This window comes from Mustela nivalis (genome assembly GCF_964662115.1).
Source record: "Mustela nivalis genome assembly, chromosome: 8".
Classification (NCBI taxonomy): Eukaryota; Metazoa; Chordata; class Mammalia; order Carnivora; family Mustelidae; genus Mustela; species Mustela nivalis.
The window spans coordinates 22,400,918-22,414,074 of NC_139027.1; the positions used below are offsets into that span (position 1 = coordinate 22,400,918).

The 13,157-nt window shown below is 53.2% G+C and overlaps 1 protein-coding gene across 1 annotated transcript; it reads right to left on the minus strand.

The window, feature by feature from the left end:
* Window positions 1-1,253: 1,253 nt before the first annotated feature.
* On the minus strand, window positions 1,254-10,342 carry PCARE (photoreceptor cilium actin regulator; the record flags this gene model as incomplete). The annotated part of the gene is made up of 2 exons (XM_082745037.1): window positions 1,254-2,009; window positions 6,615-10,342. The coding sequence occupies 2 exons, from the start codon at window positions 10,340-10,342 to the stop codon at window positions 1,829-1,831; spliced, it is 3,909 nt and encodes a 1,302-aa protein (XP_082601163.1). The 3' UTR covers window positions 1,254-1,828.
* Between the last annotated feature and the right edge of the window lie 2,815 nt (window positions 10,343-13,157).

A 13,157-nucleotide genomic window follows, 5' to 3' on the forward strand; every position in this document is an offset into this window, starting at 1 on the left:
CCTAGCCCTACAGGGTCTGCTTCTCCCTGAAGCCGATTATCCGTGAGCTGCCTCCCTCTCTGCCTGCTGGCTTTTCCTCTGCTCGGCTCAGTGCCCAGCCCACCCGGGGCCCACCGCAGCTGGCCTGCCCAGGTGGCCAGACTGTGTCCTAAACCTGGCTGTTCTCACACACTTACCTCAGCCATGCCCTGCCTGCCCCGGGAGCTGGACTTCCTCCCATTTCCTGTGGCCACCCACTCACCCCTGCGTGTGGCTCGGCCCGGGAACCCACCCTGCTGCCGCGGAACTCCGCTGGGACACTAGGCAGCCGTGTGGGTGGGGACAGACACCTCCCAACAGAGTGGGGGCGGTGCGGCGCCTCCGGCAGTTTAATCATCTGTTCCTTGGGTGCCTTGGAAGAGATCATCCTTGTCACCCCTACTTTAATAACTGGAAAAGTCACAGTGAATCCATTTACAGATGGTATCTTCCCCAGGACCCAGAGGACATCTTCTTGAGCCAGGATCTATTTCAACAAGAAAGGATTTGAAGTCTATAATTTTCCCAAACTTTAAAAAAAAAAATCAGCTTTGCTGCAGATCTGGGGGTTGGTCCCTTAGCTATACCCGTGGCTGAGAATTCTTGAGCCGGTATTGAATCACCCAATTACTGCAAATTCGTTTCTAAAAAGAAAGCCCTCCACAGCCGCCCATGGAAACATTCCAAGATCTGCAGCCAATATCTAGAGCATTGGCAGAAGCGGGGTTTGGGCAGGAGCAGGAGTTCTTCATCTCCCTTTCAACCTCGGCAGAAGTTGTGCGGATGACTGGGGAATGAAGCTGGCGGAGAAGCCGCCCGGGGAGACCGGCGTGCGCACGAGGGTTTGTATGCGTGCACGTGTGCATGTCCGCGAGCTCCAGCCCCCGCGGGACGTGCAGGGCAGGCTGTGTATTTGCAAGGCTGGGTCGTACCCAGCCCGTCGGAGAGGCGTGGGGATGTGTGGGGCAGAGCACCCGAGACACGCCCCTGAGACACGATCCTGATCCCAGGCTGCTCAGCCGTGGGAGTGGGCTGGAAGCTATGGGTGGAGGGTTTTGGTCTGTGCTGGGGAAGGAGGAGAAGGAGGAGGGTGTGTGTCTCCATTCCTCTTCAGTCTTCCTATCTCTGGAGCGATCGGCTCCTAAACAAAGCTCTCATCAGTGGCGTGGCCGCAACCCTGGGCCACTACTTAATCTTAAAACAAAAAACCAAAAAACAAACCACCACGCTTTCCAACCATTTGTACAACTATGTTTGCTTTAGGCAGATGGTGTGAGGGAATAGTCATAGGCAACGAAATGGAACAAAAAACCAAGGGATTCTGGTGCCAGGCACACCTGTTGGAATTTTTGCTCTGTTCTCTTCCTGGCTGTGTGACGTCAGGCACAGGCACGACACTTTCAGGCTCGGGGGTGGGGGGAGGGGCGCTATCTGCTTCATTCTTTATTGTGGGGGTTAAATAAGTCCATGAAACTCACCCCAGCAACCCCCCCCCACCCCCCCGTCCACCAAGCAGCCTGCAACAAATGCATTTTTCCCCTAAATTAAGGCCAGTACTTGAAGGATTAAAGAGTGTCAGGGTCCAAGGTTGTAGTTAACCTTTGTACCCCAATGCAAACCAGAATCTGGGACCGAAAATGGCAAAGGTTTAGAACTCAGCAGACTCTCTGGGCAGTGCACCTTCCAGATCTTTCTAGGACGCTTCAGTAGGAGTTTGGTTGGCCACCCTCCCTGGGACAGTCTGATGCTTGGCTGTCACCCATCGCCTTGTGGGGTGGCTGGCATCCGTGTGACCCTGCTGGTTAGCCGGTCAGGCTACTTCCCTCTGTTGAGGCTTGTCCTGGGTGTGGCTGGCTCGGGCTTCCCGTTGCAGCCCTTGGCCCAACACGAAGAGCTCTGGGGGAGACGCGCCCCTGCCACCACCCCTCAGTTCTGGGGCACAGGGGCTGTTCCATGGCTCTGTGTCCTTCTTGGGGCTCTCCTCACTGCTGCTGCAGAGAGAAAGGACAGCTGCTGATCAGACGCTCCTCAGTTGTTCCTTCTGGCTCCCCTTCCCGCCCTCTCCACCTCCACCCTGCCTCTCTCAGTCCCTCAGTCCCTCGCTATCTGTCTCAGCCACAGGCCCATGGACTCCCGGTGCCCCGCCTCCGCCCTCCCTCACCAGGTCTGCCTGGCTGGTGCCGTCCTGGTGTGTGCCCGCGTGCCGTGGTTGGCACCGTGGGAACCGAGCCCTGGGGTCTGTGCGGACAGCAGGAGTCCTGTTCTTCCCCTCACGCCCAGGATCCCGCTGCTCTGAACAAAGCAGCTCCCTCAGAAACTCTGGGAGCTGGGCCTTTATTTTATTTTTGTTTTTTTTTAAAGCACTTCTTATTTAATAAAGGGCGAGGCTTAGCTAGTCGAATTAAAAATAACACCAACAATAACAGCAAAAAAAAAAAAAAAAAACCCCAAACAAAACAAAACCCCACCACACCCGGCTTTGCTCAGCTGCCTCCCTTTTCCTGAACGGAGTTAAAGGGAAAGTGCCTGGCCCAAGCCTGGCATCTGGCTAGGACAGAGCCTCCCAGCTGCTGAGTGACACCGGGAGAAGAGGGGTTTTGAGGGGAGAGGGACCCCGAGTGTGCACTGTGGGTGCAGCATGGAGAAGGACCACAAGTGCAGAGCCAGCTGAGGCCAGAAGGGGGACCAGCTCCGAGGGCCACAGGGGCCGTGTGCTGGCTGGCTGGCCTCACTGCTCCTGCCTGGAAGTGGGAGTCCGGCTGTCCGGGTTCAAGTTCTGCACTTACTAGCTGCGTATCCTGGAGCAAGTTCATTGCTCTCTTTGTAGAACAGAGATGATAAAAGTGCGCATCTCACAGGGTGCTTGGAATGAGCACATGGTAAGTGCTCAGTAAACAGCCTGCAGTCACTCTGCTTGCTAGCATGAACAGGAAGTCAGCCCTGGACAGGAAATGAGGGACCACCCTGTCACATAACGGGTAGGCACCTGAGGGTCAGAGCCTCGCTGTCAGTCATCTCAGGTCCAGGATTGGACCCGGCTCCCCACGTGCGGAGACCAGAAGGTCCTTCTCTCCGATAGTGACAGCAGTTTCTCCGCCATCCCCGGAGTTTTATCACGCAGCACGCCTGGCTCTGTGGTTAGGCTTCCCCGAGCTGTCCGACCAGCGGAGGGCAAGTCTGAGTTGGGATCCTACTAGGATGGGGGTGGCCGGAATGTGGGGTGAGGTGGGGTGGGAACTGAGATGGGCATACCCGGGATTTTTTTGCCCTGAGCGTCTCCCTGTGTTCCTCAGAGCCAGCCTCAGCTGCGCCGGGCTCGGGCCCCATTTCTGGTCCCTGCCTGATTCTGAGGGTGATTCTGTGCTCAGGACCAGCCTGATGCACCTCACGGAGGACCCTTTGCCGCTCCGCGACTGGAGGTGCTGCCAGGAGAATGGGACGGGCAGGGCCAGTGTCTCCGGTCAGTGGAGGTGACAAAGGATTTTGTCCTAGAACTGTGTCTTCTCCCACTCCAGCCAGGTTGAGGCTCAGGCTTGGAGGTAGATTTTCCTGCTTGCCACGCGGCGACTGGGATCCGCCTGATCCCAGAAAGGCTGGGGAGGCAGGATGCGTAGCCACTGCCCGGCTGGTGGGTTGGGAGCCTGATCCAAGAAACAGGGTTGGGGGATTGCGCTGCCAAGAGCCTCTGCCTGGGTGGTCCAGTCCAAGCAAAAGCTAAAAGCACTGTATTGAGGGGAGAATGTCTGGACCCTTCTTGAATGCTCACAGTGCCCCAGTGTGCTAAGACCCAGAGATGGCACCTCCGTCAGGGGATTCAAAGCATAAGTAACAGCTACAGCTTAGTGACTGAGCTTCCTCGGTGAGACTCCAAGGACTGTTGCCAATCCCCTGGACCCCAAGATCGGGAGGATATAAACATCATCATTTTTTCTATAAAAGGGCTTTGTGCCTGGCACGGGATGACGAGAAGTAGGTCAATGCCAGGGGTAGGCCAGGTCATCCCGCCTCTGATGCAAGATACCATGGGGCGGTTGCATTCCTACAAGTCCCTGCTTGGGGAAACAGCTTGTTCTGAGTCTTTCTGGCTCTCTCCCACTGGCCTGTTGGCTAGTTACATGATCTCAGGCAAATCATGCCTACCTCCTCGATCTGGTTTCTGATATGCAGGAGGGCAGGTAAAAAAAAAATAATGCATCTATAGAGTGAGAAACACTCCCTGCTGGCATGCTTCTGCTCGCAGATGTCAACTGTATAGGGGCAGAGGGGTCGAGGGATGGGGGGTGGTGAGTATTTTCCCTTCACATTCAACAGGTTCAGCTCCAAGTGGCTTGGAGGTGTGGTCTTACCAGGAGGCAGGGGAAGGAGTGTGAGCCATTATTGTGACCTTTCAGGCAACCTTGGGAAGTCTCCTGTTTACGAATATTCCTTTCTTTCAAGCTATAAGCACTTCTCGCTGCCCCCCCCCCCATCTACCCCATCTCCCTAAGTATTGAGATTCAGGACATAAAACAACCTTTTAGGCTGCCCTGTTCTGCGGAGATGCCTGAGAGAAGGGCATTATTTTCTTCTTGAACAATTTTATGTTACTTTATTATTGCTACTGCTGTTTTAAAATGTTAGTGTTTTTAATTAATGCCATTTTATTGTCCCTGTTCTCCCGAGCTCTTCTCCTGAAGGGCGCAGTTTTAGAAATGTAATAAGAGAGTAAGTGGCCAGTGCGAGGAGTAATGCATTAACATTTATAGAGGTTCTTAGATGAAAAGCACTGTGCTGTAGGAAGTTCATTTTAGATTTAAGAAAAGAGCAGCAGCATTACATTAAGATTCTTGCAAAAAAATAATCAATATTTCATTTCTTTCAAGTGGCTGGGGAAGTTTATATAACTATAATAATGCACAACTTTCCCTAGATAATAACTTTATTTAAAATCGGCTGCAGAGCACTTTGTAAAAAAATTACCATGTATGCCTCAGCGGACTGTGGAGTCCCGTAACCCGTGTCACTCTGGCGAGATAAACTGCGGATTGTCGCAGCAGGGGGCCTTTCAAAGATAGCAAGGACCAGGACGGTTGAACTTTGTCCAATCTGATATCGAGACACATTGATAAGAGATTTCTCCAACAGGTCTCAGAGTTTTCTCCCTAGGCTGCATTCTGGAAGAGATGCCATTTCCCCATGTGTTCTACCCACTTGGGCACATGTATCTTTCTTTCCATGTTCAGGCACTGGCTCTACCATGATTCATGATCAGCTACTATCCCATGCCCAGGTCTGCCTGCATGGCTGGGCCAATGACATGCAAGTCAGCTGCCCTCCCAAGCGACACACACTGGGAGCTCAGTCTGCCAAGGGTAGGGATGGCCATCCTTTCGCCGATTCTGGTACTCAATGCCCATGAAAGGGTCTTTTTCTTGCCCTCCACACCTCCACACGGGGAGATGGAGGTGAGGCTAGAATGGAAGGAAAGTAGAGGCAAGTCTTTGGGGTTGTGGGAAAGCTAAACCTTTATATTCCATACCTCTAGGACATCTCAAGGTATGTCCCCTGGGTGTCCCCGAGACACTTTGGAGGGGCATCTATGAGGTCAAAACTATTTTCAAAATACTATCAAGATATCATTTGCCTTTTCCACTCATTCTTTCATAAATGCAGGACTTTTCCTGTCTACGTCCTGTGTGATATCACTCCAGATGGACTGCAGAAGCGGTTCTGAGCAGGCCGCCCTCTTTCCTGGAAGCCAGACATGAAAGGGATTTGCAAAAATATAAGACAAGGACCCTCTTTTCACTAAGTGTATTGGTCGTGGAAAATATACCTACTTTTTTAATGGTGAAGGAGAGTGGGGGTCATTGAGAAAATGAATTCGTAGATATTTTAGGTATTTCTCAACCGTAATTTATAATACAGTAAAAAGGGAGAGATACAACCCACCTACGCAAAGGTTCTTTTGGGTTCTCCGTAATTCTTAAGAGTTTTAAAGGGGTTGTGGGGCCTGCAAGGCTGAGAACCTCAGTAAACCAGAGACAACAGAAATCTGGTCGCTGGTTCCAGACGGCTTGACTGTGGCTCAGTGCGGGGTGGGACCTCACTTCGCCTCCTACCGCAAATGTAAAATAAAGGGGAGGGTATGCTTGGATTAAGGTGATTGTTTTAAACTCTATTTTTAACACAGCAGAGCTTCTCTCAGTTAAAATCTTTCTTGGGAGGGGACGCCTGGGTGGCTCAGTGAGTTAAAGCTTCATCCTTTGGCTCAGGTCATGATCCCAGGGTCCTGGGATAGAGCCCCACATCGGGTTTTCTGCTCAGCAGGGAGCCTGCTTGCCTTCCTCTCTCTCTCTCTCTCTCTCTCTCTGCCTGCCTCTCTGCCTATTTGTGATCTCTGTCAAATAAATAAAAATTAAAAAAAAAAATCTTTCCTGGGAGCCTGAAATGAGTGACAGATGAAAGTGCGGCTGCTCAAGGATGGGTCCGATGGCGGGAGGCAGGTCATATCGCAGCCCCCTGTCCTCAGCCTCTCCCCTTGGAGCACAGTCTGGAAACTACTGACCCAGATGACCCCAAGGGGCTCTCGGCTCTGGCCCGAGGACCCTCCTTACCTGCTCCTGCAGAGCGCTGGTTGACAAGCGTCGCTGGGGGCGCTGGGGACAGGCAGCCGAAGGCGGACACTTGGCCGGCGGTCAGAAGCTGTCCTTCTGATGAAAGGCTGAGGGTTGAGGGCACACAGAGCCATGCCCCGCTGTGAGCCTGCCCTCTGCCGTGGCCCTGAGCTCCTCCAGCCCCCTGCGGGGGTCCCGCGAGGGCCGCCAGCTTCAGGGGGCAGCGATGCTGCGGCAAGTGGGCGGGCTGTCGAAGGTGGCAGGGCCGCCTCAAACAGAGAGGAGGTGGCTGGACAGAATATGGAACGTGTGTTCCCAGACGCTTTGGCCGTGGCTGCCTGACTGTCCTCGGAGTCTCTTGTTTGCTGGTGCCCCAGAGCTGGGGATACTGGTGGGGAGGGGGAGGTGGCAGAGGAAGAGGAGCTCGCTTCTGTGTGCTGGGTAGCAGGGCTGGAGGTGTGCTGTGCGGGTGGGCTCACCGGGGGAGTGTGGGGAGGCCTGTGCCGGGGTGGGGGGGACGCTCCTTCCTTCATCGTTGCGGGGCTGAGCACCGTGGGGCTTATCGGAGGGCTGACCGGTGGGCTGGGGGAGCCATGCACGGGGGGAGCACTTGGCTGGGCAGGTCTGTGAGAGGAGGGATGCCTCCTGTCCGCTCGGGGTGTCCAATATCCCTTCGTGGAAGAGGCCTTCCTGACCAGCAGGGGGCTTCTCTCCTGGCTCTGCCTGGGGGCTTCAGGAGAATGCGACGCTCGTGTTGGCCTGGCCAGGCTGGGTTCCAAGGTCCTGTTCTGCCCAGATGTGTGGCTGGAGTGGTGCCAGGGGATGGCCTTCTGGGGATGCTTGGACAGGCTGGTGACCCTGTCTGTGGGAGCCTGACTTGGAGCCCCTCTGCCCTCCACCTCTTGGTATCTGCTGGTTACTGAAGGGCGGCTCAGGTCCATGGTGAGCTTTCTGGTACCGCAGCTGCTCTTGCTGCCCCCTAGTCCTGTGCTGTGGGGCCTGGTGGGGGCAGTCGCGCTCTTGCTGGGTAGTAGGTCAGTGGGGCTCATGGAGGCTCTTAGCTTCGGGGAAGCCCACGTTCTCCGGGCAGGGTCGGCCCCTCCCAGCCCTGGCACATGGGTCCCCTTGGGAGAGCTCCCTGCTGGCGTGCTGCTCTCCGGGGGCTCCAGAGAGGTGAACGACTTGTCCATCAGGATTTCCGGAGGCGGTGGAGGGAGATGCTCTGGGTCATCTTCTGGTTCACTGTTGACACTGAGGTCCTCCTTCTTGGGCGCTCCTGATGTCAGCAGACGGGGGAAGATAGGCGATAAAGGCCTCCAGCCTGGGCCCTCCTGGAGAGATTCTCTACTTGCTGCTGGAGAAATTCGGGGCTTGGGATACAAAGGGGCAAGCCCCCTGTAAATGGGAAATCTGGGAGGCATGATGGGGATCCCCCACTTCCTGAGGCAGGGGCTTGGCCCAGCGTCCTTAGAGTCCCCTAGGGTCCTCAGACTCTTGGTGGGACTGAAGGTTTCAATGAGTTTCTTGACGGATGTTCTGCTGGGACAGCCCCTGACATTCCAGTCCTCGGCCCCTGGAGCCTCACTGGTCTTCTCACCCGACGGGATGGTGATTGACAGCCCCTCCCCCTCCCCTGGCCGGGGCTCTTCACCCTCGGGACGGGGACCACATTTCTGCAAGATGCTCTTGTCCTGACTTGGCAAAATGACGAAGTTCTTGGTGAGGGAGGCCTTCAGCTTGCTGATGGTGTTGTTCTGGGAGCCCCTGCAGGTGTCGGGCCTCAGAGCCGCAGCTCGGGGCTGCCGCACCCGCTCCGGGCTCCGTCCCTGCTGCCGTGCACCCAGGGCGTAAAATGCCTCCAGCCTCCGGCTCAGGTCTCTCTGGACCCTCCGCAGCTCCTGGAAGGTGGGGTCCTCCATGTGGCTCTGCAGACACCCCTCTGACTGGGACCTCCTCTGCCTCACAGCGGCCCTGCTGCTGCCGCTGGCTGTGTTGGGTCTTGGGGAGACCGCTGTCCTCCGCTCCTCCTCATCGGCCCAGTCCTGGGTCCCAGAAGGCACAGGGACAAACTTGATCCTTTCACTGATTGCCTCCTTCATCTTCAGAATCATTTCCTGAGCTTCAGGGCTATCGAGCCTCCTGGGGTGTGACTGAAATGGGCTCTCTGGGCCACCAGGTGAAGAGCGTGGCCTTGGAGGGGAAGACTTTTCCTGCCATGGACATGGACTCATACCGCTCAGCTGGTCTTCCTCCCTCTCTGGGCTACTGTCCTCCCCTTCACTGAAGGAAGGAGTGTCTATTAACCTGGAACTTTTAGAAAGATCTGCTTCCATGGAGACCCCGATCCCAGGGGACTCACACAGGGTACTTTCGCCCATCCCCAGAGGCCTGGCGGTCATCGTTTTTGGGCCTGGGCTTGAGGGGCGTGGGCTACCTGCTCCCCACTGTGCCGCGGGCTGCACCTTTGCAGTTGGAGGCCTGGAGAGGGGGCAGTCCTGGGGTCTGTCTGCACCCATCCGGGAAGGACTTTGCTGCCAGGTCTTTCCTGACAGCCTGGCTTCCCCCGTGGCTGAATGCACTGGCTTGCATTCTGCGGGCTCTGACCCCGAGTCCCAGCTGGCTTGCTTGCCCAGCCTGTCCCCCAGCTGCACAGACTCGTTGTCCCCACCGATGCCGCTGTCCTCAGAGCACAAGGGTCCACCTTGCATCCCAGGGTCCCCGTGGCCATTCGCCAAGCTCTCCAGCTGCCCCAGAGCCCTTAGGAGGCATTCATCTGCAGCCCTTTTTGTGCTCAGCTTCTTTCCCAAGAGGCTCGCAGTGGCATGGTGGTAACTGCTGGAGCCCTCCAGGAAGCTGCCGGTGATGGAGGCCACCGTGCCACTGAGCCCCAGCAGCTTGCTGACTGTGTACTGCAGAAGCTGCTGCAGGAGGTCTGGCTGCTCCTGGGACTCTCCTTTCCTCAACGGCCAAGCCAGATCCTCCCGGACTTCCTGGAGGAGCGTTTCTCCATCCTTGGAGATCTCGCCCAAGAGCTGGTTGACCTCATCAAAGCACAGCAGCAGGAAGGTGACCATGGGCTGCAACAGCTCTTGGGTCTGGGTGGCCTGATGGATGAGGCACAGGATTGCTTCGTACTTGGAGAGGCAGGAGTGGAGGTAGGTGTAGGCGTGCTGGTGGGCCTTCACCAGGGGCTCAGGGAAATCCACTTTGCTTTCAGGCTCATGAGCAGGAAGGATGGTTTGGCAGCAATGGTCCTGTTGGTCACATGTGTGGCATCTCAGCTTCCTTTGCTGGGTGTTCCTTTCTTCACTCTCTTCCCTGGAAAAGACTGCCCCTTGTGACCTGTGGGAGCTCTGCGTCTTGGATGGAAGGTCTTTAGCCCTGTGGCTTTGTGACTTGTCCAGTTGGGGTGGAGAGGTTTCGGTTTCTGGGGGCATTCCCTCCATAGCTTTTCCTTGGCCTGCAGTGAGATCTCTTGTGCGCCGATAGAGACCTTCCGCTGGGCTTTGGGTCCACCCGACCCTTGGCTGTTCCTCTGCCAGCCTCTGTCCCTGGGACGGGTCTCCCCCAGAGTCATAGCAGGTGCAGCTTGGAACCAGCAAAGGGATAGAGCATCTTTCACTGGCCCCCTGACATCCTGGAAGAATTGCTTTGGGCTTTTTAAAAAACTGGATGCCACTCTTAGCAACGCTATTAACAATGTCACTGTGAGAAGGTGTGCACCCCATGATTTCAGCCTGTAAGACCTCTCCTACCCACAGTCTTCACAGTTTTCAGAGAACTGTCCTTGAAATACGAGTAAAAGGCAGCCTTACGAGTCGGTCCAGGCAATTTCCAGGCCAGAATGCTCTGAGGTCCATGGCACCGGGTCCTTGGAGCCCCCTTTCCTTCCTTCCTTGGCCCCACTGCGAAGAGGCCGGGGTGCCTGTGGTCTTGTTGCTCTGTGTCTTGAACCCTCCGCTGTGAGTGAGCAGAGGGGCAGTTCTCCAGGACCTCAGTCTTGTGGATTATGCGCCTGCATTCTGCTCCGGTCCCGACAGATGTGGATGGCAAGTGGAACTTTAAGCCTATTAGGTTAATCATGGCCTAGCCAGTCAGCACTCGCAGTGTGTTCTAATATAGAACTTCTCAGCATTTACTATCTTGGGAAGCGGATTATTTTTGCACGTGCTTATGCTTTTAATTCTGTTCAGACGCCTGCCATATGAAACCTAGAGAAATGAGCCCTAATTGCAGAAAGCTCTGGAAGAGACGTATTTGTGGAAGAGAAGGGAGGGTTCACCGGCTACAGATCCAGGCGGAGAAGTGACCTTCACAGTTTAATAAGGGCAACCCAGCCAAGTGTACTCCAACCTGCTATTATCAAGGAGACCCCAAAACACAATAGACAGTAATTGGAGCAATACGTTGTTGTTTGTGTGGCTTATACAAACACAATGGCTCTAGCGTTAGAGAACTTCTCTAAATAAGACAGGGAATAGAGAAGGCAATGTGGCTTCTCTTTACACTAGAAAGTGAGTTTAATAGCCGCGGAGCCGTCTTCCCTGGTTTGGAGGGGAAAGCAGAGAAAACTCACTATCATGTAAAGCTCAAGGCTGGTCCCTGTGGAGCAGAGGGGCTCAGGGAGGCAATGCTCTCAAAGAAAGAGGCTTTTAGGGGTGCCTAGATGGCTCAGTGGGTTAAAGCCTCTGCCTTCAGCTCAGGTCATGATCCTGGGGACCTGGGATCAAGCCCTCATAGGGCTCTCTGCTCAGCAGGGAGCCTGCTCCCCCCAACCCTCTGCCTGCCTCTCTGCCTACTTGTGATCTCTATCAAACAAATAAATAAAATCTTAAAAAAAAAAAACACAAGCAAAACGAACAAAAATCAACAACAACAAAAAAAGAAAGAGGATTTTAATTAAATCTTTCTCATAGGAGAATAAGCCGACCCTAGGCGGCAGGGAGCCATTGGTCATTAGGAGTAGAACATTAAGGAAAAATGTATTTTCCTTTTTGACCACAGCTTTTACACAATCTGAGCGTGGAGTCCTTGTCCATAGTGAAGGGTAGAGTCTGCTCATTTTAATATTTCTTTTAATTTTGTAAAAACAGTCAGAAGTCTAGAGCGAGGAGTAGAGAGACTTGGGTTCAAATCCTGCTCCTTCTCCTTTGAGTTGGGAGAAGAAAGTCATTTAAACTCCCTGAGGTCAAGACCATCTTTGGAATGGGGATAATGGTACGTACTTTACGGAGCTGTTGTAGGAATTAAGTTAACTTATGCTTGGTGAGTGCCTGGCCAGTGGTAAATTAAAAAATAAAGAGGAAGGAAAAAAGGGAGGGAGAGAGGGAGAGAGAGAAAAGGAAGAAAATAAATTCTTTATTCCTTTCCTCCTGGCATCTAAGCCACTTATAATAATAAAAGTCATAAGAAAATTCATGAATTAGTCCAGGACCAAGCCCCAATCCTTTCCTGAATTACCTGGAAATAATGCAGCTCTGGATCTGGGTTTTGGCCCTTCCGTGGGTGTAGAATGGCTCGTTGCTCAGCACACTGTGGCCTCAGTATTTCCTCCTCATGTCATTCCTCTGCCCTTAAATACACAATTCCCATCATCTGCATACTAAGGGTTTTTTTTTTTGAACTGAACCATTTCTCATTTTTGTTGGTTGCCAATTTCTAATTTTCCTAATAGGAAAAAAAAAAAATAGATCGCATTGAGTATCTTCTGAAGTTACTTGAGATTGGACTTGATATTCTGGCTGTTGTCATTCTCTCTTACAGAACCCTGTACAACTGATGAAAATAATCCCATGGGTGTCAGGCTGGTTTCAGAACCAGAAAGGACATAGAGACACCTCCTATGCCGGGAGCAAGCTGGGGACAGGCTGCTGGGGCTGTGTGCGGAGCCTGAGCCTATCACAGCCCTATGCCCCAGAGTGCATAATTATGAAAGTTATCCAATCTGTTTGTTTGAGGCTGAACTCATGGGAAACACGCAGCTTACTCAGTGCCTGGGGGCTGTGTTAGGCATCAAGAAGTTGTTTCATTTGTCATGGAGCTAGGCAGGCTCAGTAAACAAGCATGCCATGTGGGAAAATTCTTTCTTCCATTTAGCCGAATGGGAAAGCTCATCTGAAGGGTTCTTTATGTAAATTCTTCTCTCGGGATTTAGGGCCCTGGTCAAATCATCTTTATGAACACCTTTGGTCTAAGTGGCTAAAATGATGTCCAAACCAACGATCAAAATGAAAATATTTGCCCAGAGGGTCAGCTGTCAGAAGCTCTGTGCCTTGGGGAATGGTTTTCTTGACTACTCCAAATAATTTAAGAAGCTCTTTATTCATTGCCACTCACTTTTCATCAAGACTAACTTTTGTTTTTCTTTCTTTTCAAACTGAGTTTGCCTCAAATGGAAAAAAAAAATTTCTTTGAGTGGAAATGTAAGATGACCCAACTACTCTAGAAGCTTGTTTGATAGTTAAGTGTACACCCACCCTATGACCCATCAGTTCCACTCCTAAGATTTAAGCCAAGAGTATTGAATTCCTAGGTCCTCAAAAG